Source organism: Eumetopias jubatus, unplaced genomic scaffold (genome assembly GCF_037043125.1).
Source record: "Eumetopias jubatus isolate StellerSeaLion01/CBP00866 unplaced genomic scaffold, mEumJub1_p1.0 scaffold_5, whole genome shotgun sequence".
NCBI classification, from domain to species: Eukaryota; Metazoa; Chordata; class Mammalia; order Carnivora; family Otariidae; genus Eumetopias; species Eumetopias jubatus.
Genome location: NW_028274811.1, coordinates 102,330,277 through 102,353,662, shown reverse-complemented (window position 1 = coordinate 102,353,662; position 23,386 = coordinate 102,330,277). Strand labels below are relative to the sequence as shown.

Genomic DNA, 23,386 nt, shown 5'->3' with positions numbered 1-23,386 from the left:
TCCTTCCTGTAGGAAACTTTAAAAAATTTTATCAGCTTATAATTTACAAATGCAACCCAGGAACCCAGCTCCTATTCTGGTAGGTGCTAAACTAATGTGCTTCAACCATTTAGGCCTCTGATGGTCTAAGTGTTTTAATTGAATATCAGGTCTCTCATTCTATTAGCCTTTTGGACAGTGGCTGTATTAACCGTAATAAATGACAATGGAATTCAGCAGAATATCTTTAAATTATCGAGAAAGATATTAAGAAAAATATTGAGAAAGGATTTTTGCAAAATTCTCACAAGCCTGTCACGAGGCTTCTGCACATATTCGTGCAGATTGTACCTGGCCCAAAAGCTGAGTGTGCCAGTGGCAACAGAAATGTAACCTGCACTCTACTCCCTAAGCCATCATACCAGAGTAAGGGGTATCTTGCTGTAATTAATCTACCTAGAGGCAGATCCCTGCCTGTGACAGATAGACCACTTTACTTCCATTCCTAATCCTCATCTTTCTTGGCCACCTACGTTATAAAGGATGACAAAACTAAAAAAGAATATTCCTTGCTATTGTAATCAGTTCAGTTATCTAGATTTCTACAGCAAGTATCAAAAGATTTTTGTAGGATTGATATGAATATTTATCTGTATTTATTCATTTCCTAAATCAGAAAGCAAAGAATATCTTGTAAGTTTCTCAACTTCCTCTGTAGCTAGACAGGGCTACATGACCCTATTCTTTATTTCTTCTGTTAAATGCAGATCAAATAACTGAAACTGAGGTAGCTATATTGCAACCATGCAGGAAGGCAACATGAAATGCTGCCTAGTCCTCTCTGACATTACTTAACTACCAAAGCCAGGAGCTGCCTACTTCCATCCTTTTCCCTACTTTTGTTTACACTACTGCAAGTTAGGTTTTTTGTTTTTACATCTAACACATTCCTACTGATAGAGTGCCATAATAACAAAACAGGCAGCAACAACAATATGCTCACAGCAAGTTCACAGAGCTATATAGCTTTCATTCTGACATATTAGATATACTACTTCTAGCACACTCTCTCCAAAGCCTGTTAAAGTCTATTTTAAAATAATTTGTTTCTTTGATGGTCAGGGTTTGTAAGAGAGCATTTACCAGCATTGTGTGTTTGTGTGTGTATGTGTGTACATCATTCAGTCACTGCTGAGTCATTAGCTCCAAACTGTGCGTCAAATACCTCTTAGCCTCTTCTCAGAAAAGCCTCTCCACCCCATCATTTATTTTTCCTCTCAGATTAAATCACACATATATAAATAGCAATCCGCTTATATTTTATTCTGAGAAGAAACATAAAGTCATTTAATATAACAACATGAAGGACAAAATTATTCCCATGAAGGCCTCCGACCTTTCCATGGTACTTTCAAAAGTTTATTTTTATCACTTGCTTTGAGAATATCCCTCTACGGTAGGTTTGGAATTTACATTTTATCCAATAGAAACCATGTTAATAGACTTCCATTCTGCTTGCACTTCTATAACATTTCCCCAGAGCTCATCACTGGGCTTGAACCCAAAATTCTGTCCTTTTTCTATACTCCAAGCACCTGATAAAAAGGCAAACAGATTCTGGGGCATGGGCCAGAAGATGATGCTCAGTAGTCACCTAGTGGCCTGAAAGAGTTCATGCAGTTTACTGAAATGCTTACTCTACTCCACGGAGGTGTGAGAGACTCATTAAGCAGCAAGATCATTATGTATTTGCCAATTAGCACCTTCCTTTCCAGAAGGCCCAGGAAGTACACTCATGATTCCACTTTGTCTAGGTGTGCTCTCCAGTGGGTCATGCAGTCAGTACATCCAGGTGTCATACTGTATCATCATCTGAAATTTTGCTTTCAAGTTTGGGATGTAGTCTTCTGAGATATAAAAGACCCCTTAGGAGCTAGTGGCATTAACCCACTTACCTGGAGCAAAAATAAATAAATAAAAATAAAAATAATCTATAAAAAGGATACAGTGCTTTAAGGGGGAACTCAGGGCAGCAATGACACCTAGATTATGAAGGAATGGAATCAGGGAGGCCATCAGAAATTTGGCAGCTGCTCTCTCAGATTTTTGGGTTGCAGTGATTTGTCTCTGTTTCTTTCTGTAGGACCACTGCATTTCTGGTTTCTCTCTGTCCGTAGATATTTCTCTGATGTAGCATGAATTCGGTCAAACATGCCTTCCTCTAACACTGGCAGCCTCAGCAAATGACATAGACCAATCTCTAATTTTTTTTGCTTCATTTCTAAAAGCTGGAGAAAAAAATTGGTTTGGCCAAAAATGAAAACAATGATGATTATGGGTGATGATATTAATAGTGATGTTGATGGGTGTTTTTGTTTGTTTACCATGGGCAATTTCCTGTGATAAAGGCTTGAATGCATTTTTAACGTAATCCTCATCAAGATCCTGTAATTCCATTTTATAGGTGATGAATATGATACCTCGAGATAATAAATAATTTGCCTAAGTAACTTGCCTGCTAATTAACCTGAGTTAGCTAATACCAAAGTGGTATAATCAACAGAAGCTTGATACAGGATCAAGCAGTACAAACATGACAAATTAAGTCCCTACCCCTAAGAAATAGTAGGGCAAGTCTCAGAGAAAAAGTGCTGATATGAATTCCTTAGACAACTCCATCGTAGTCTGCTACACATGGCCATGGCTTTTCTATTTTTTTTTTTTTTGGCCATGGCTTTTCTAAAATCCTCCAGTGAGAAGCATGAAATCTCTCTCTATTGGACTATGTTTATCTTCCAGACTTTTTATCCATTGTATTCTTTGTTTCCTATTTTCTAGTTTCTCAGACTTATTTGCGGTTTATAAAGATATCATGAATTGCCACCCCTCTGAGTTCATCATGCAGCCTGGAATGGCCTTTCCTAATCTGTTAAAAGTTTATTCAATGTCTCTAACTCAGTCCAAATGTTGTGTCTTTCATGAAATAATCACTGACCACCACCCCCACACACAGATACCTTTTTACTCTGTTCCCATTGCACATGGTTAATAATTAATCATGTTTAGCACTCAGTATCTTATCAGTTTTATTATGTTGATATTAACATCTAGAATATGAACTTCCTAAGGGTAAGCATTGTTTTTTAAAATTTCTATATCCTCAGCATCAAGTGCTAGTCATCAAGCACTTAATAAATAAACATTAAATTGAAGTGTATAAATCATGAATTTATAGACCTGTGATCTTTTTTGGACATGACAATTGGTTCCTCCATGTTTGTGTTTTAGGATTTGAAATTGATATTGCCTGCCTCTACTTTCATGCCTTAGAATGTGTTCAACATTCTATTGGTAATCAAGCCAGAACAATTTAAAGCTGGTGACCAGAGGACTCTCTCTTTATTGTCCTTTGTCTCCCAGAGCAATTTTATTCTTACTGCACTGGATTCCCAAACAGTATTGCATGGAAATTTTCTAGTGCCCACAGAGAGGTCAGGTATCCCTTAACAATATAAAAAATATTATTGGTCCAGAGAGTTTAAGAGACCCAACTTCAGAAAACAGAATCAGAGTTATCATATGTAAAGCATCAAGTATAAAAGTGTATACTTTGGAATTAGAGACAATTACTAGCTCTGGGACATTAAGATAGTTACATATCTTTTGTGAGCCTTATTTTACCCTTTTATAAAGTAAAGATAAAATTGCTACCTTGCAAGGTAGTTGCATGGATTAGAGATAATATCAATGTACATGATTGACATATAGTAAGCATTCAATAACTATTAACTATTATCATATTCTACCACTTTTTCTTCTTCCTTTAGTACAGCCTAGTAGTTATCTCTCCATTTTTCTCCTCCAGTGCACCACCAAGATACATTTTACCACTAGAAACCTCTTTAAATCACTCTTCTCACATCATTTCAGAGAAATTCCATCACAGAATCTTTGAATCCAAATAGTCACTTGAGGTCTCTACCAAACAGCTCTTCTTCACAATGGCCCAAATAGCCTCAATCTCCTACTGTATGTTCTTAGGGATTATGTCATTTCCTTCTGAAACATACATCCATGAACCCTACCCATGGTGTTCTATGCTATACTAATATTTTGTTAACAGGTAACTCATTTTCTTTTATGGTACTCATTCCATCTTTGGATAAGTACCACAGTTAGAAATTATTTCTTTAATAGAATGGAACTTTATTTTTCACTGTGTTCAGTCCAGTAGCCTTAGCTTATACCCAGTTTTGAATTCTGATTCGGCCATTTTTCAGCTGTGAGATTAGGCAAGTTACACATTTGCTGATTTACAAAATGGACTCAATTATACAACAACTCATAGATTTTTGTGTTAGCCATGAATGAGTTGGAGTATATGGACTTCTTAACATAATTCTAGGCAAATAGTAAATGTTAAATATTTGGTAGTTATTAATATTATGTTAATTTTCACTGATACAGTCTTAAATTGCATTTATTATTTTTAGACTGACTTGCTCCCCATAACAGTTTCTAACACAGACAGGAAATGTTTCAAGTTCTTACTAGGTGGGAAGTACTTACATAAATACCAGAATCCTTTGGTTCAAGCCCCTTCTATACATGAGAAGACTGATAGTTCTCTTATATCATAGAAAGTACTACTTACTGTTTGGTGCCAAGTTTGCTTTTTCTGTGCAATAATTTCCTCTAATCACCCTGAGTCTTTATAAGTTATTTTATACACAAACCTTGTTGGTGGTGATGGTAGGAGTTAATCTTCCCTATAGAGACAAATGTGACCTATTATTTGTTTCTTTTAAATAAATAATTTTAATGAGAAAAACATGCCCATTCTATAAGAGTAGGTACAACTCACCCATGATCATTTTTTTAACCATATAAAAAAATCCAATCTTAAACACCTAAGTTTTCTCACTGATAATAAAAATCAGAGATGGATAATAAACATATTGATAGAAAAAAATCATGCAAGTTTACAGAGATCAATACAGAGTCCTATGACAGAGGCAGCATTTTCTAGTGAAAATAGTAAGTTGTAGTAAAAATGAACAGAGAATTATTTCATAGCATCATATATACCAGATAGTTAGGGTTTAGATTATAACTGTACAATCAGTGGGAGCTGAAAATGTGTTGTGGTTATCAGTTAGAGTAAGTTTAGAGTGAAAAGAGTAAGAAGATATATGGAAATCAGGTTTTGTAAGGAACAAAAGATTTTAGGAATGTTTAGCTTAAATTTGAGAGGACATGATAGATATATTTGTTTAAATGGCTGCCATGTGCTCTTTCCCTGACAAATTATTGTGTATGGTTTCAAAGGTGAGAGCTAGGACCAAGGTGCACGTTTCAGCTTAGCACAAGTAAAACAACGTAAGAAATTTAAAAAAATGTGTATATATATGTGTGTGTGTGTATATATATATATATATATATATATACTCTCTCTCTACATATATATATAGAGAGAGATTCACAATGCTTTTCTTTATTCTTATTTTAAATTATTTAGAGATTTAAATTTTAAGGCTTAAAGTGACTTCTTTTACGTCAACTTCCATCTACCAGACTAGGCAGAGAATGCTATTTCTTGGGTTCAAACATTTTGCTTTTTACCGGTGGCAAGCCTAGTGAAATAGTGCAGCAACATCATCATTAACCATGTCCATAGATGCTTTATTCTTACAGTATTTCTACATGGATAACCTTAATCAGATATTTTCTGGACATTGTCTCTTATAGGCAGCATCCATGAAACTGGCCAAGTTTCTAAAGATAGTAGTAGGACCCATTTATGGCTTAGCTTGAGATGTTGTATCTTAAGAAGGATCAGCAAAGTACTTAAAAAATATTAACCCAATAGCAAGACAGCCAGGCATTGTTCTAGTGTATTATAAAACTTTTCAAAGAATAATGAGGGACAATTTTTAAATGCGGAGGAAAGGTGTGTCTGATGCAATAAAGATGATTAAATCAGAAAGAGAACCCAAAAGGATCTCAATATTGTTAGACTTTTTAAGCAGTAAGAGCTGTGTAGGAATCCTTCTGTGAACCACAGAAATAATAAATGCTGAGCCCATTGGAACATAATCTCTCTCAGCGAGATGCCACTGCTTTCCAGATTTCCTCACAGGACCCTGCTAATTCCATGCCAAAACTAGCAGTGGATTTCTTCCTTCTAATCTCCCCTAATGCCTTATTCGATTATTGTCACCGCTCTCCAACCATACACTGTCCCTTCAGACTCCTTTCCCAAGTGAGTCCACCAGAAGAGGCTGAGTGTCCATCAGGATGTAGTCTAAGACCACAAGCCACCTTGTTCTACATGAAAAGGCAGAAGCGAGAACAAGAGAGCAAGGGGAACATTTAAAGTTTTGTTGGCAACCTCTTCATCTATGGATTACTGGCTGGACACAAACAGGAAAAAGAGATATGAGGGGTCTGGAAGATTACTCTAGTTGATTGGCAAAGGGGGGGGCTTGTTAAGAGGGAGGAGAACCCAGGTGAACTGGACATTGCAGAGCACTGAAAGATGGCATCGCCTCTGCCCTGGCTGTACCTTATTCTATGGTGAGTAAGATTTTTTTCTGATTTTTCCTTTTAGTTCAGAGGAAAGTGAATGGACATACCTACTGGGTGACTTCTATACCAAATCATGAAGAAGCCTGGGTGGTGTGGCATGTATTTGTGGTGGGATTGATGAGTAGATTGAACAGCCTATTCTCTCTGAGCCTGGGAGTGAGGATCATGGACTGTTTACTCACAGGGTAGAAAATACCCTAGGGAAACTTGAAGATGAAGGAAACTTCTACTCCAAAAACATCAGTCGTATCCTGGACAACTTGCTTGAAGGCTATGACAACCGGCTGCGGCCGGGATTTGGAGGTGAGAAGCAGCATTCTTACTAAACCAAATATCTCTACTCTCTTTCCCCCTTCCCTCTGTTCCAAGACCCAGAGGCTTCATAAAGATAGCAGAGCGGTAAGGTGCAGGGGTACTGGGAGAGGCCACGTGTTCCTGTCCAGTCTCTGTCCCTTCCTCTGTTTGTGACCTTCTATGCATGTTATTTGAACCCGCTTAAGCCTCAGCTTCCTCAGCTGTAGTGTGGGAGTATGAACAGTGCTTGCCTCATAGAGTTGTGTGAGTGTAGAATGAGATTCTCCATCTAAAGCACTTTTCTAAGCATTTGTCCCAAAAAAACTATAAGATGTGTTACTTATTGTTATAATTTTTATGAGAATACTAACTTAGTTCTCTTCCATTCCTTAAATTCCCCATTTGACCAGAAAAATTTCAAAATAATGCAACTGGTATGAGTTTTCAGAGTTGAAAAACCCAAGGGCTCCTGCTACCGGATTCCTTTAGGATGGATTGCAGGTTCTGACCATGAGAAGGGACTTTGTGGTAGGGTCATTAAGTTCAGTGTCCTTAAAATAACTGGTGATATTTGCCGCCATTCTTCTGGCCTAATTTCAGGTGCTGTCACTGAAGTCAAAACAGACATTTATGTGACCAGTTTTGGGCCCGTGTCAGATGTGGAGATGGTGAGTGAGCTCTAAGTGGGGAGGGTAATTTTACTTATTGGTGGGAGGGCAGAGTCCCAGAACTAACGATCTTGGGCATTGTTACCAAGCTTGGCTCCAGAGTCCTAATGCAATATGTGTACTCATGCTGGGAGGGCATGGTCATTAGAGCAGATTACTGGCTTAATCTCCTTCACATTTCACTAAGGGCTCTGTTTGAACACTTTAACCTGAGGGACTTTCTAAGATTCTATTCTCTCTTTGGGCCACATATCATGCACTGATTCTTTTCTACAAAGATAAGATTTTCCCCATCTTTATGAAGTCCTGGTAAATTTTTAGAATAGAAAAAAGAAAAATCAACAAAGATATGTCACGTAAGAGTATATTGAAAGTATCTATGAAACTTAAAATATAGCTGTTTCCTGTAGCACATCATTCTCAGTATATTTTATTAAAACAGTAAAGGGCATCATTTGGAAAAGCTAGTGCTTTGTACCTTTTGTGTTGCAAATGGACCAGTAGGTGTTCTAGGACCTCTGTTCCAGGTACAGATGACTGTAGGAGTCATAAGAGAGTATTTATAGTAAGTGGCAATGAAAATCTGAACTAGTCTTCTAGAACAAAGTGCATCATGATATTTTTCACAGTTCTCAGGTACCATTTCCCCCAAAAGTAAAATATAAATACTAAAATCAAAATGAACATAACTCTTTAAATAGTTGAGTCATTAAAGTTTATTAGGGAAATGCTGCTCTGGATAAATAGTTATTGGAGACTTTTTTATTTCCTGATCTTTGAATTGACAAGAAAAGAAAGAAGCAAGAAGGGATAAAAAAAAAAAAAAGGAAGAAGTACCAGAGGAAGGGAAAGGGAAGGGAGGGAAAAAAGTAAGAAAGAAAATGAGGAAGTGAAGGAGAAGGAGAAGAACTTTATTTAAGAGATAAATGTCTTAAGACTTGAAAGAAAGGAGGGTCAGCATTATCCAGAATCCTCAATTATTTTACTATCATATTTTTCATTTAGTACTAACTCACCCCAAATATAAATAACCACAACCATACTATACTATATTATTGAAGTCTGGGGAACACTTGGCACTTCATTTTATGTATGTGTCTCATTATTTAAGTATAGTTGTACAGTGGAGACTTGTTATTGCCTGGATCATTATTATATGGATATACTGTGTGTCAAATTATATTTTGAAAATCTAATCACAACTTGCAGTAATAGGTCTCATACAGGAACACATAAAGTAGGCAAATCAATTATTGGCAATATTTTGATATACTTAAAAGCTTTAATTATCATTGACTTTTGCAATGGCTTTCACCATAATTCTTAAGATTTCTAATGTTATTTCATAAAAGCCACAAATTAAAACTCAAAATTTTAATTATGGATACTTAAATGATGCTCTAAGTTATCATGGTAACATTTGCTTTTATATTCTCCAGAATAACATAAAATTATTGTGATGTGCAACCAGAGTACACTTATCAAGCAAAGTTTACTTATCCTTGGAAGTTTGCTAAGGGGTACCATGGTGTTTCGAGACACCTTTGAAAGTGAACAAGGCATTGAGGGGAGTGATTAGACTAATAATGGTAGGAAGACCAGCACAAAACCTAGACTGTAAATCTTTTCATATTTTTTTCTAAATTTATGGAGGGAAAATTAATAGATCAATAGATGGAGAGGTGGATGACTGATAGAAAAGAAGAAGATTGTTAAAGAGGGTCAAGGTGCAGGAGGGAGGTTTGCACAACACAGTCCCATCTTTTATGATACTATTACAAACTTCAAATTTGAGAAAAATAATAATTTCCTGAAGTCACAGGTTCTCTGAAGGTTATTATCATAAAAAGTTTTTTATTTCTTAAATTTTAGAATTGGGTATATAAGCTAATGAATAAACTATTCTTAATAAACTATCTCCCCAGCTTTCATGAATATCTTATTTTCTCTTAGGAGTATACAATGGACGTTTTCTTTCGCCAGACTTGGACTGATGAGAGGTTGAAGTTTGGGGGCCCAACTGAGATTTTGAGTTTGAATAACTTGATGGTCAGTAAAATCTGGACACCTGACACTTTTTTCAGGAATGGCAAAAAATCAATTGCACACAATATGACAACCCCTAATAAACTCTTCAGAATAATGCAGAATGGAACCATTTTATATACCATGAGGTGAGGTTTCCCCAATTCAACTTCCTCTAACCAAATGATTTGTCCATCATACTAACTTGGAACCATTTATTTCAATATCCCTAGGCTTACCATCAATGCTGACTGTCCCATGAGGTTGGTTAACTTTCCTATGGATGGGCATGCTTGTCCACTCAAGTTTGGGAGTTGTAAGTTACAAAAAGCTTCTGAGAGTCAAACAATGCATTCAAAATATATAATTATTGGGGCACCTGGGTGGCTCAGTCGGTTAAGTGTCCAACTCTGGATTTCAGCTCAGGTCATGATCTCAGGCTTCTGGGATCAAGCCCCATCTCAGGACTCCCCGGGCTCAGTGGGGAGTCTACTTGTCTCCCTCTCCCACCTCTCCTCTCCCCCACCCCTTTCTCTGAAATAAATAAGTCTAAATAAATAAACAAAGGCAGCAGTCTTTAAAAAATACATATATATAATTATTTTATTGTAGTCAGAGACCAGAAAGCAAAAGAGAAATATTGCTATGATACTCTCAGTGTGATTCCAGGAATATACTTACTTAATCATGTCTGTCAATCTTGTAAATAGTTGGAGGCTTTAGTTATCCAGATTAAGAAAAACATTAAAGAAAATTTATGTTTGTATTTCTTTTTTTATATGGAAAAAATTTGCTTTGGAAACAAAAACACAACTAGTCAGATTCACTGCTATGTTTAATTTGTTTAAAAAATTTAGATGCTTACCCCAAAAGTGAAATCATATATACGTGGAAAAAAGGACCACTTTACTCAGTCGAAGTCCCAGAAGAATCTTCAAGTCTCCTCCAGTACGATCTGATTGGACAAACCGTATCTAGTGAGACAATTAAATCTAACACAGGTAAGAATTAGACCAATTCATGAATGTAATTCAGCAAGGTGACTCCCATGCACATTTTTGAAATATCTATTTTTTTTCTTCTCTGCATTAGCCATCCTCAGCTATGCTTGCTGTTTTGAAGTGATGAGTAGCATTCTTTAAAATTGATTTTGCAACCATGAGCATATAAAGATTTGTGTAACCTTGGAATAAATAGTTTTGTATGTATATGACACAAAAAACCCAACCAAAAACAATGAGCTGATGTATCTACCATCTGCCTGATCAAGTAGCTTTGTCATACAGTGAAATATGCCTTTACTTGTTTTATTCCAGCGCATGTTAATTTAAAGATCTGTAAGATTTATTTCCAGCTGCATTCTTTCTGCACACTGTCAACAGCAATAATACTGATATACATGTTTTCCAACAGGTGAATACGTAATAATGACAGTTTATTTCCACTTGCAAAGGAAGATGGGCTACTTCATGATACAGATATACACTCCTTGCATTATGACAGTCATTCTTTCCCAAGTGTCTTTCTGGATTAATAAGGAATCTGTCCCGGCTAGAACTGTCTTTGGTATGCTTCACTCTTTGGCTATAATTCCACGCATCCTCCCGCTCTTACTGCTTGTGATATGTTGGGGGAATTGTGAATGTTCAGGGCATATTCACACTAGGGCACTTTTTCAATCCACAAAGGAAATAGACTCCTATCTCATTGAGGCATATGTATTATATTAAATGACCCTTATATTATCCCAAGCTATGCGGTGAATTCACATAAACATTTGTCTTGGCAAGAATTCTGGCTGGATTTCTGTGACTTTCATGTGCCCTATTTAGGAGTTTTTTTTTTTTTTTTTTTTTTACTTTTTTTAAACCTCAACTTGCTTTTTCATAATTAAGGAAAAGCAGAAAAGTAAAAACTGACATGTAAATTCATGAAAAGAAAGGAAAAGATATTGAAACCTAATATGTAAATCGTGTCTAATATATAAATGATATCTTGCCTTTATTAGGTTGAACCATAAGAAACTGTCATTTTTCTAGATCTAAAAATAGTTAAATATAACCAATTTCCCATGGTTCAACCTAAATATTGAGTTCCATTTTTGATATGTAGAATCACTATTAATTTTGAGAAAAAAAGTTGTAATGGAAAGTATCATCAATAACAAAATCCAACTTTTTCTAAGTTTTCATGATTATACATTTAGAGAGGTTCATAGCAAAGACCTGAGTTGAATTGAAATCTCAGATGATTTTGACTTTCTAATTTACTATATTAAAATAGATTTCTTTCTGCAAATTATGAAAGAATATCCATATAATGACATTGACCATCTTCAAATTACATATATTCTCCAACTATTATACAAGATATAAAACTGCTGATGACTGAGTGATGAAATTATTTTCTCATGAGTAAATATTTTACCTTAAAACCAAGCTAGAAATGTAAAAAAATGAGGAACCTAATTTTATGTTTACTATTCATACCAAATAGACTTCTTAAATATGTTGATAGATATTATCAGCTATTCAAACTGACCAAGAATTCAAGGTTTTAGTACTTATATGATAATTTGCTGTAAATTTTCTTAAGTAAACAACTAGAATTATTCATCAGTTTAACTTTATAACAGTTAAACTAAATCAAATCAGAAAATATTTTTTGAGCAGCTACGGTGTATATGGCACATACTAGGTATTGAAACATAAAAAAATGGTAATACTTATGATAATAATTGTGAACAATTATAAAACTAGAACAAAAATTACATTTGCAGAGTGTTTAATCCACTGACACATGCTCATTTGATGTTGTTACCGGATTCCAAATGCTAATACTGCATTTCTTATTCTTTTTCACTTTAGGGATCACCACTGTTTTAACCATGACCACATTAAGCATCAGTGCCCGGCACTCCTTGCCAAAAGTGTCGTATGCAACCGCTATGGATTGGTTCATAGCTGTTTGCTTTGCTTTCGTCTTCTCAGCTCTTATTGAGTTCGCGGCTGTCAACTACTTTACCAATCTTCAGACACAGAAAGCCAAAAGGAGGGCACAGATTGCAGCCTCACCCCCAGTGACAATATCAAAAGCCAGAGAACCGTTGGAAGCTGAGATTGTTTTGGTAATTGTTTACTTTTCTAATGTTACCCATCAATATAGGAAAAGGCAGCCTAACAGTGATCACAAACAACTAAATAGTCCAAAAGTATTATTAGTTGAGCACAAGTTACATAATTCTGATTTGAAGGCCAACTTCTTTTCCTACTTCAGAGCAAAAAAAATGAGCAATAATCCTTCATTTATCTTTGCTCTAAACTTTTGGCATTCTTCTTTTATCATCCTCACTAGTACTAGCAGATTCTAAGCTCTCAGAGGAGATGAGAACATTCTTCTCAGCCTTTAGATGTTTCCTTTGAAAAGATTTACTTATACCAACTAGGGAGAATAAAGTGGAAAAAAAAAAGTTCCTAATGAGGCTTCAGAGTCTGAGGCAAATAAACAGGGACTCCTATAAAATGGACAATTTTTGTTAGAAATCTGCTTGCTACTTCATTCCATGAAGGCAAGATGTGAATATTAGGTTCTACGAATGCTGAATCATAAGCAAGGTTTTTGATTTTCATGAAAACACTCATGTTCACATTTGTATATTAAATACATGTATCTTAAAGTTTTTTATTCAAAGACTTATAATCAGTGATAAATACCTATAAAATTAAGTTTAGATTTGCTGTGACTAAGCTCTGGTCCTCAGAGGTTATTTGAAAAAGAAACAAATGATGGCATTAATAATTCAAGGGTCATATATGTGCCCCCAAATTTCAATTCCACATATGAGTAAAATTTTCACAACAGTTCAGCTGCACACACTTTTTTAATGGATTATAGGCTTATTGACAAATATACATTTTTATGTCAGTGCAAATTCCACATAGTAGTTGTTGAAAAGAAGAAAATTTTGCTCTGTAAAATCAAGTACTGTCGACACTTTGAACTAAAAATGTCTTCATATAATCAATTCTTGTGAACATTTCTAAATCACAGAACCACATGTAGTTCAGTTAATCCCTGGTTAACTTTAATGATAAAAACTACAAAGCTATGTGTGTTTTATTCTCAAATACTCAGGTATTTATTGGATAAAAATATGATAGTTTCTTATCAAAACTTCTCTTTTGATATACTAAGAAATATGTTTGAGAATTTATATTTTTTCCGAGGAATAAAATAATGCCGTTCCCATAAGTGGAAATATATAATTTAAAGATTTTTTTTAATTAGTTCTCATTAAAAAAAAAATTTTTTTCCCATCCAGTGATCCAGACTAATTACCTCTGCTTACAAATCAAAAACAGTATCTCAGAGAGGGAAGATGTTAGTTACTAGTCGGTAGAAAAACTAGGAATTTATCACAGAAGTCCAATACACACAGATTTACAGAGGCAGAGACTATCCCCTCTCCAACAATCCTCAAAGCCTGATATATAAAAGAGTGCACACCACAAGATAAAACATTTTCAGAATGTGAGATCATTCCCAAAATTCTTCCCTTGAATATACTCTGGTTTGTCTTCAGATCGTATAAATCTTTCGCCTTTTACCAAAATTCTTCCCTTGACCTAATGATGTTTTCTTTATATATGTGTATTTTTAAAGGCCATAAAAATATAAATTGTATAGCAGAAGAGTGCTAGTCTGAAGATTCAATCCAAAACACTTGGAAAATCATTTTTTTCAGAAAATATTTTTGAGAATTAGCTTATGTTTGTAAAAATAAAAGTTATTATGTTATAAGCCATCTGTATTAATATAGGTATATAATCAACATATTGCCCAATGGTCACATATCATCTTAACATATATCTATAAATGAAGAATTCATATTTATCAGAATTCAGTTTAACAGTTTCCTTCCAGAAATGCAGTAAAATTGAAAAGAGAAATTCATGAGAAACAAGATAAAAAATAAGTCCAATGATTTTGAATATGTTCATTGATCTGATATTGAGATAAAAAGAAAGACCAACTTCCTTACTTAAATTTTTTTGAAATATGTATTCCTGAGAGAAATATGATTTCAAATCCTTGGAGAAAGCAGAGAGTTAGTATTCTCTTTGTCTTTTATTTTAAAGATATAATTTATTAATAAGATGGAATTTAAGATCTCAGGTCTTCATATGAGCTATCTTCTACAATTCTAAAATAGTAACATATAATGAGCAGGTCCTTTGGGAAGCTGGATAAAAAAATGCTTTTAAATCATCTCAAAGTACTTTTTTCTTGCAAGTTGACTTTTTTCTTATGAAAAATTTTATTTCTAAACCCGGCTTCACTTAGAACACTTTAAGACCATGAAAAGCAGCATTTTGTTTCTGAAAGGGTAGGTCAAAGCATAAAAATAAAAATCAAAATAAGCAAACTTAACAATACAAACCTTGTAGGTACCAAAAATAAATATAGATGATTACACAGAACATTTATGTTTTATTTATTCACGTCAAACCTTGGCAATTTGTTTTATATAATATAGAGGAACAAACATAAATTATACATTTGCAATTTATACAACACAATGGTATATATTATGATTGCTAGGCCATTTTTTCCTTCAAATACCATGACATTTAAAAACGCCTATTCAGTTGTAATCAAAATGATGTTATTTGAGTAAGTTGGACATTGAAATAGCAAACCAATGTGGTGAGGTTGAAATAAAATTAAGTGCTTAGATGTTTCATGTGATTCTAGGTTATATTTTAATGTCCTAATTGCTTTTCATAAGAAACTACTTAGAATGAATATGGGAAAAAGTTTATCACTTTGATTTTGACCTTGAAATTTAATATAATAAAGACAAAGAAATTCAGGAGTTTTAAATCTAAACAAACCTGAAGAGACATCTAAAACTAAATCCTCAGAAGTGCTTGGTTTACTAATGATCTTTCTCGTTTTAAGGCATTTGGAACTAGGTACTGGGTTTTTTTGTTGTTGTTTTTTGTTTTAGATTTTGAGAACAAATTACCCACAGCTTCTTGCCTGCTTATATGGTAACTTTCCTTATTGCTTTTATCTGGTATGCTATCTTGGCACTAGAGAGTTATTCTTATCTTCATGTATCATAAACTATTATGTGTCTGGGGTATACTTATTCTGTGTGTGAGACCAAGTTTGGACCTCAATCACTTTTTGGATGTTTTGCTAGTGTCCTTGTTATTTTAAAGGTCTAAACTCTCATTACTATGTTCCTAAGAATGAATTCCCCCCACCCATCGACACATCCAATTTACCATTCTTGGTAAATTATCTACAAACATAATTGGCCAAAATTTCATTCGTCAGGATAATAATTATATTTATAGTGATTACATTGTTTATTCACTATTTTTTTTCCTTTTCATCTGGCACCCATTTATTGAGTACCTATGTCTTCAATGAATTATTCATACCATAAGCACTTGTTAAATGCTCTTATGTTCCATATCCTTTGTAGAATGCTGGGGATACATTCGTGTGTGACATCAGTAGGGCCTCTTCCCTCACTAGCTTCTTGCTGAACAGTAAGAAAGACAAACCAATGAGCCATAACAATACACTATGATAAAGGCTGTGGTTAGAGATGTATAGTGGTTAAAGAAGAGCCATACAAGAGTACCTAACACAGGCTGGAGGGATCATCATTCTGGAGGAAGTGTTTTCTCAGCTGAGAACAGAAGGATTAGCCTGGTCCTGTTCCAGAAACACTAAGTCAGTTGCTTGTCCCAACCTGGACATAGAGAGGGAAATAAGACATATCCTTTCTATATTCCCTTTCAAGGTTGGGATGATCTGCTGGGTCATTATCATGTTGCCTTCCACCTATGTAGAGAGATATGAAGCATAGAATACTGAAAGATTTACTTCCCATTTCCAAATATTGCCGAGATTTCTTTGAAGACTTTCATTACTCTGTAGAACTAAGGGTTGAATTAAGCCCATCAGAGACTCTGAGTCCCTTCACCATGGTTGTGCTATTTCATAACTTATAGAGAGGGTAGGGTGGATTAGATAAGGGGTGTAGGTGGTTAGTTCTTTCCCCATACCTTCTATCAAATCCCATCCAATATTCCCTTCTTCACCCTCCAAACATTCCAATGTTGTTTCCAGACATGTACTTAGCACCACAGACCCAGCAGATTGCTGCCAATAAGCTGTTTCTTTATAGAAATTCTGGAATTGTCTCTGTCCCAATTCTACCAGCTATTACTTAGATGCAAGAAAATTTGATTTGAAATTCTTATTTCCTCCATAATAATTAACATAATAGTTTTTTAAAAAATATTAAGTAATAAATATTTTCAAATTTATATTTGGGCCCTTGTTTGCTGGTTCTAAAACCAGATGGTTTGTTTGTCCATTGGATAATGCAGCCATGATTAGAATATCTCTCTTGAGAGGTAACCCATTGCCCCCTCCTCTTTAACATATTAGACTCACTGAATGTTGTATAAAAATTGCTTTAAGTACTTTCCAAATGTCTTATATTTACATCCAATAATTGATTGTCATAAAGTCCAGTTTGACTCAAAGTACCTTTGCAATATGGCATTACTTAAAACAAAGCAATGCTCTATAAATACCCAAAGCAGGATGGCATTCAGCAGCAGGGGAGCCCTGGAAAAATTCGAAACCACAGGTGTTCCACTCAAAGCAGTGACAGCCCCAAGCTGAGCCCTCATCTGGACTCTGACAAAAACCTATTTTACCATCAGCTGAAGCTGCCGGGGTTACAATAGAACAGGCGGGGTCTGATGCAAACCTGTATCTTGAATGGATTGCAAAATTGGCTTTCTTTTCACTTCAGAAATTCAATGTGATTCTTCTAAATTGGAGTCCAGTTTCCTGTACTGCCAATTCCCAATTATGCAGGAGCTGATTATCCAGCATGTAGGTTAGCCAGGCCTCTTGCATTTCCTTGAACATATCATATTTGCTGCCTGCTAGAAACACCCCCAATCGCTGCTGGACAGTGAGATATCTGTAACTCTAAGCCAGTGATACTCAGTGGTAGGTGACTTTTCTCCCCAGAGAATATTTGGCAATGTCTGGAGATATTTTTGGCTGTCACAACTTTGGGGAGGGAGATGCTACAGGCATCTTGTGAGTAGAAGTAGAACCCAGGGATGCTGCTCAGCATCCTGTGATGTACAAGACAATCCTCCACAACAAAAAAGTATCCTACCCAAAATGTCAATAGTTCTGTGTTTGAGAAACCATGCCCTGAACCTTAAAGCTGATGGGAAGAAACCATAATAATTATTAAGAGTGTGATCTTAACATCCAAGAGTGATTACATTCAGACACTGCCAGTTACCGTGTGAGCTTCCCACTTAAGCCTTCATTTGCTCATCTCTAAAATGAAAATAATAATATTACAATATATTTTTTTCTAGGAATAGGCAAAATAATGCATGCAAAACGTTGTGTAGTGCTTGTCAATTATAAGCATTTAGATATGGTACTTGTAATATGAAACAGTACACTAAAATATAATGTAAAATAATCATCAAAATCTTTATTTTCTTCTCCTTGCCTGATTTTTCTAAGAAATCCTGGAAACGTTTGGATTTTCACTCATTTGTTGATTCAGCATATGCTTATTAAGCACATACTATGTTCTGTGCACTGACTAGGGACTGTGGAACACTTATACTTAAAATAATATGCCCTCTACCAATAAGGAGATTTCATGTCAGGAAAGGAGATAAGGTGCAACAGAAATAATATTTACAAGGAAAAATGTGATAACTGCTGAACAAATTATAACATCTAAGTAGGCAAAAAAGTGTTCTCTTTCTAGGATATCTATGATATATATTATATATGTATATCTAATGTCTATCCATCTATCTTACCTATAAATTTATACCTTACATTTTCTTTCTCAAATTCTTAAAGAAAAGAAAAACTTATAGAGAAAGTAATAATCTTCCCTAGCTTTAAAGATGGGAACTACATATAGCAGGTAAGTAGTATATGTGGAATTGCAAACGAGGGCTTTCTGACTCTCTTGTCCTCTTAACTCTTATGCAACCCTCCATAGAGACTGTTTGGAGAAGTAGACGAGGAGAGGGTGAATCCTGTTGTAGGGGATCTTTCATTCCAGGCTAATGCTATTAAATTTTTCATGGTGTTTTGAGTGATGTTGCTTAACTCTGGACAAGGGTCATCTGGTAATTCTTATTAAGTCATGTGTGACATTGTGACAATGCCAAAAGATTGACAATTAACTTTTTCCCCCACAGCTCTAAAGAGGGGAAGATAAAACAATGCCTTACATCTTCATGGTAGATTATGTTTTATAATTACTTTTTTGTCTCAATGAACTTTTTCATGTCTGCCCTCTTTCTCCTTAAAAAAAGAAATAAACACAGGGAATACATGCTGTTAAAAATCATGAGTTTAGAAAGAGTTATCTGCTTTAAAGGCTTGCCCTCATTTTACTCCATCATGATCCTTAGAAATTTTACTAGAGTAAAATATTTTAATATTCCATGTATCTGGGAGGAGGATAACTCTTTTTGGAAAATGAAACAGTAACACATTTTGCTCTTTCAGGTGGAGACTATTTCAATAACATAGTTAATGGCTGAAAATTCAAATTAGAGTCTGAGATACATGATGGAAACTCTGGAAAGAAGGTGCTATGTTTATTCTCTAAGACAGGCAGCATGCACTGAGACCAAAATATCACTACTCTGGTCTTATCCACATGCTGACTTGTGACTCTGGGCACAGTAGTCCTTAGCTATCACATGTTTTTAGTAGGAAGTGTCACTTATTTCCTAAGATCAGCAGACTGAGGCCTCTACTATTTTAAATTATCTTCTACCTTCTATCTTCTTTATTTAATTTTTGTCAAGAGTCCCTAGCACAATCCTGGGCCAACACATAACAAGTAAAGATATTCTTTCCTTGCAACTCACCATGGTCATGAGAAATCAGACTTGACTACTACAGAGACTCATTTGTGCTTTTGGTGAAGAGGGAGATTTTCCCATGGCCTCTAAAAGTGCACTGGGCTTGAACTCTCAATGATGACTATTATTATTTAGATACTCAGTAAATTCCATGACAAATCAAACAGCAGAATTCAAAAGGGGAATACAGAGAGAAGAGGTTCTTGGAATTGCTGTTTCTCGCACTCCAAATGTCACCACATCGGCAGGTCATTCTGGTCCTGTGGCTCAACCGGCACAGGGGAGGTGGCTGCCTCATCCTGTTGCTGCGGGTTTGCTGGCTAAAGCCACGGGAGTCTGCCCATGTGAGTAACATACCCTGCCAGGCATCAAAGTGGTGATTTTGCTGCCAGGGAGAAAACAAGGCAGTTTTACAAGAGCAGAGATAATGTACAGCAAGTGTTTGAAGGCAGAGACCCAGCAAGGGCAACCTGGTCACAAGGAGAGTGATTATTATAGGATATAGCAAGAAAAAATACAAATCAGAGCAAGGTCCTCTAGTCTCCACAGTATGAAAGGAGTCAAAAGCAAACAGAATTAGAGTCTCTGAACTACACCCAATACTTTAGAGTGAAGACAAGAAAATGTGGGGATGATGAAACAAGCATTGCAATTGATCAGGGTAGTTTATTACCAGCTGTGTGACTAAGGGCTAGGCATTTCCAGCTCCACTCTCCGGACTTAGCCTTTGCACCTAACAATTAATGTGCTAAATATCCTTTTCAGGACTAAAAATGGTTGTTTTATGATTTCTAATGATAAAAAAGAACATATAATAATTCTGACAATTCTGAGGTCAGTAAATGAATCATTTTTTGGTGACTTAGGATGGAGGTAGATGAGACCAGTGGAGAAGTTCTGAATGGGAAGCAGAAAGCTCTCAATATAGAACTTCTGGGCTTAAGAGGCAGTTGTATTTCAAGGGATGAACAGTCATCCCACTCAGTTTAAGGGTATTGACACTTTGTCACTGGTTTTCACATACATGAGCACCTTAATAATTTTTGTTGCTGTTTTCTCAGCTGGTTCAAATATATGAACGTGTGAAGATGAGGATATAGGCTAGAAGAATGATATCAACTAACTGAACTGCTATATTTTCTTGTATTAATTAATTGTCCATATATTCCAAATTTAAATGCCCTCTCATTGCCCACACACATTGCCCTATAAGCTTATGCATCACCAGGGAGGAGAAGGGGGTGGATAAGCCTTTGCAACCTGGTTTATCTCTTCCTAATGGCCCAGTGGTCAATGCAGTTTCTGGGATGTGGAATATGCTTGGCATCAATTGCTGATGTATGAAATTCTAGGATGTTGGGTGGCCGCAAATCATTATTTTAAATTTGTTTTACAACTTTCTTGGAAAAGTAGCACCATCAAATACTAAGAATGTGCTAATATTAAAAAAAGTAATTTGCTAATATTTTATCTTACACAGTAAGTAGTCAATAAATATCTGTCCATGGTGAAAAAGTGAATAACTATGTGATCTCTAGTCTTTTACCTAGGCTGAATATTTATGTCTTTTCCCTACAGCATCCTAATTCCAAGTATCATCTGAAGAAAAGAATCACCTCTCTGCCTTTGCCAATAGTTCCATCCTCGGAGGCCTGCAAAGTCCTCACCAGAGCTCCTGTCTTACAAACAACACCTGTCACACCCCCACCACTCTCTCCAGCCTTTGGAGGCACCAGTAAAATAGACCAGTATTCTCGGATTCTCTTCCCAGTTGCATTTGCAGGATTTAACCTTGTATACTGGGTAGTTTACCTTTCCAAAGACACGATGGAAGTGAGCAGCAGTGTTGAATAGCTTGAAGCCAGGACAAACTTGTATTCTGTAAGTTCTCATTTTCTGAATTTTTTTAAATAGCATTAACACTTGTATAGATGCTTTTCTGAACATTGAAAATCTGTAACACATAGCTTTGAGTAAGCACGTATGGGCCAAAAAGCACTAATGTTACTCCTCTTTTCTGTATGTTAGAGAAAAAATTTGTAAGAGAATAAGATGGACTCAAGATGAATTTGCCAATCTTTGTCCTTCATTGTTCAATATTTTAATTGTCACTGTGAATAGCATTTACCACAAATAAGATAAAATAAGAAATGCTGACACTTCCAAAGGTTGCCTTAAACTATGTTTATTTCGGCTTAGTTGTCAAAGAGAGCAAAATATAAATAGTCTAAATATTTCTCAATAGGTTAATACCAGCATGTTGGAGGCCCTTATGCTAATAAAATAGCTTTCAGTGTCAAGCCTGTATTGAGCTTAGCCATTTGTTGTGATGCTATTTTACCTCAATAAATAAATAAATAAATAAATAAATAAATAAGTATGCATATGTACATAGCTTTAGTTGGACTGCAATACAGTGCTGTTTTATCTCAGTAAGCTCTCCTTTCAAAATAATATGCTCATCATAATCCCATGAAATTGTAGAAAAAATTGTAACTGTAATGAAGCCTTGTTCTATTATGACTGTGGCTATATCTCATATTTTCTACCTTTCTATGTATACCACTAAAGAAAACAATAAACATGGTTCTCTCTGTTTAATAAAGCTAGGGAGAAGATTTTTCTTAAGTATGAAGAAATGAAGACACTACCTCTACTCAATGTTAGTGTCCCTCGTGATTCTGACAAGTAGAAGGTACAGGACAGGTAGGCTCAGTCACCTCACTCTAAACAAAGAGTCGAGTTTGTATCCAGAATCAATCTCTCCTTCCTGCTCACTCAACACACTTTCAGTTATAAGATGAATACAGTCTGAGTATCTAATAAATAACATAGTAACTAGAGTATAATACTGTATTGTATAATTGAAATTTGGTAAGAGAGAACTTAACTGTTCTCAGCAAAAAAAAATTAAAAAGGTAAATATGAGAGGTGATGGATATGTTAATTGACTAACTCAGTGAGGGGAATCATTTCCTAATGTATTCATATATCAAATCATCACATTGTACACTTTAAGTACCTTACAATTTTGTCAATTATACCTCAATAAAGCTGAAAAATCAATGAATGAGACTACTTTTCTCTCTTTCTGCTATCCCAGCTCTTCCTGATGCTGACTCTAGCCATGTTTCTTCCACATAGAATAAATAGTCTTAGGGAAACAGGAACGAGGCATAGGAAAAAGCATGCAGTGTGGTTTGTCCAAATTGATAAACCCTTCATTAGCTGTTATTGGGCCTTAAATATCATTGAGGTCACCCTGAGCTTTGAACCCAGAAAGAAGTATTTTGAGATTACTACTCTTGACTTAATCCAGAAAAATGCAAAAATTCTACAGCCCAACAAATTAGAAGGTAATTAAAATAGCGCTTTGCTAAGGGTGAGGAGACCGAGAACTCCATCCAATGTCTCTATGAATTAGCTCCCTGACCAAATCTTTGTCTCTGGGAGACTTCCTTTTATTCTCAGCTATAGGATGAGAAGGATTGATCAGATGATCTTTAGAGTCCTTCCATTTTGAACAATTCATGGTTGTTTCATTACTATTCTTTTCTATGTAAATTAAATGAGTCTAACTCTCTAGGGCCTGCTTCTGTTTTAGGGAGTATATTAAATATTAGGCAAGTGTTATCATCTTACATGCTATGTTACATTTAATCTTCCTCACAAACCGGTAAAGTATATACTACTATTATCTTCCATTTATAGATGAAAAACCAAGATACAGGGAAGATAACTCATGTTCTTCAAAAGCAAGTGGCACTCAGGTGGCAAAGCTGAGAGTCACACCCAGGCAGTGTCAATCCATAGCTTGTTCACTTAACCATAACCGTACTTATCCTCATAGAACCCACTGTGACTCTATTT

General features: G+C 35.4%; 1 protein-coding gene across 1 annotated transcript; it reads left to right on the top strand.

Moving 5' to 3' along the window:
* Positions 1-6,517: 6,517 nt before the first annotated feature.
* Positions 6,518-21,370, top strand: GABRA6 (gamma-aminobutyric acid type A receptor subunit alpha6). Its single transcript, XM_028106675.1, has 9 exons — positions 6,518-6,555; positions 6,752-6,870; positions 7,462-7,529; positions 9,483-9,703; positions 9,788-9,870; positions 10,412-10,555; positions 10,968-11,120; positions 12,422-12,681; positions 21,095-21,370. The coding sequence occupies exons 1-9, from the start codon at positions 6,518-6,520 to the stop codon at positions 21,368-21,370; spliced, it is 1,362 nt and encodes a 453-aa protein (XP_027962476.1).
* Positions 21,371-23,386: the final 2,016 nt, after the last annotated feature.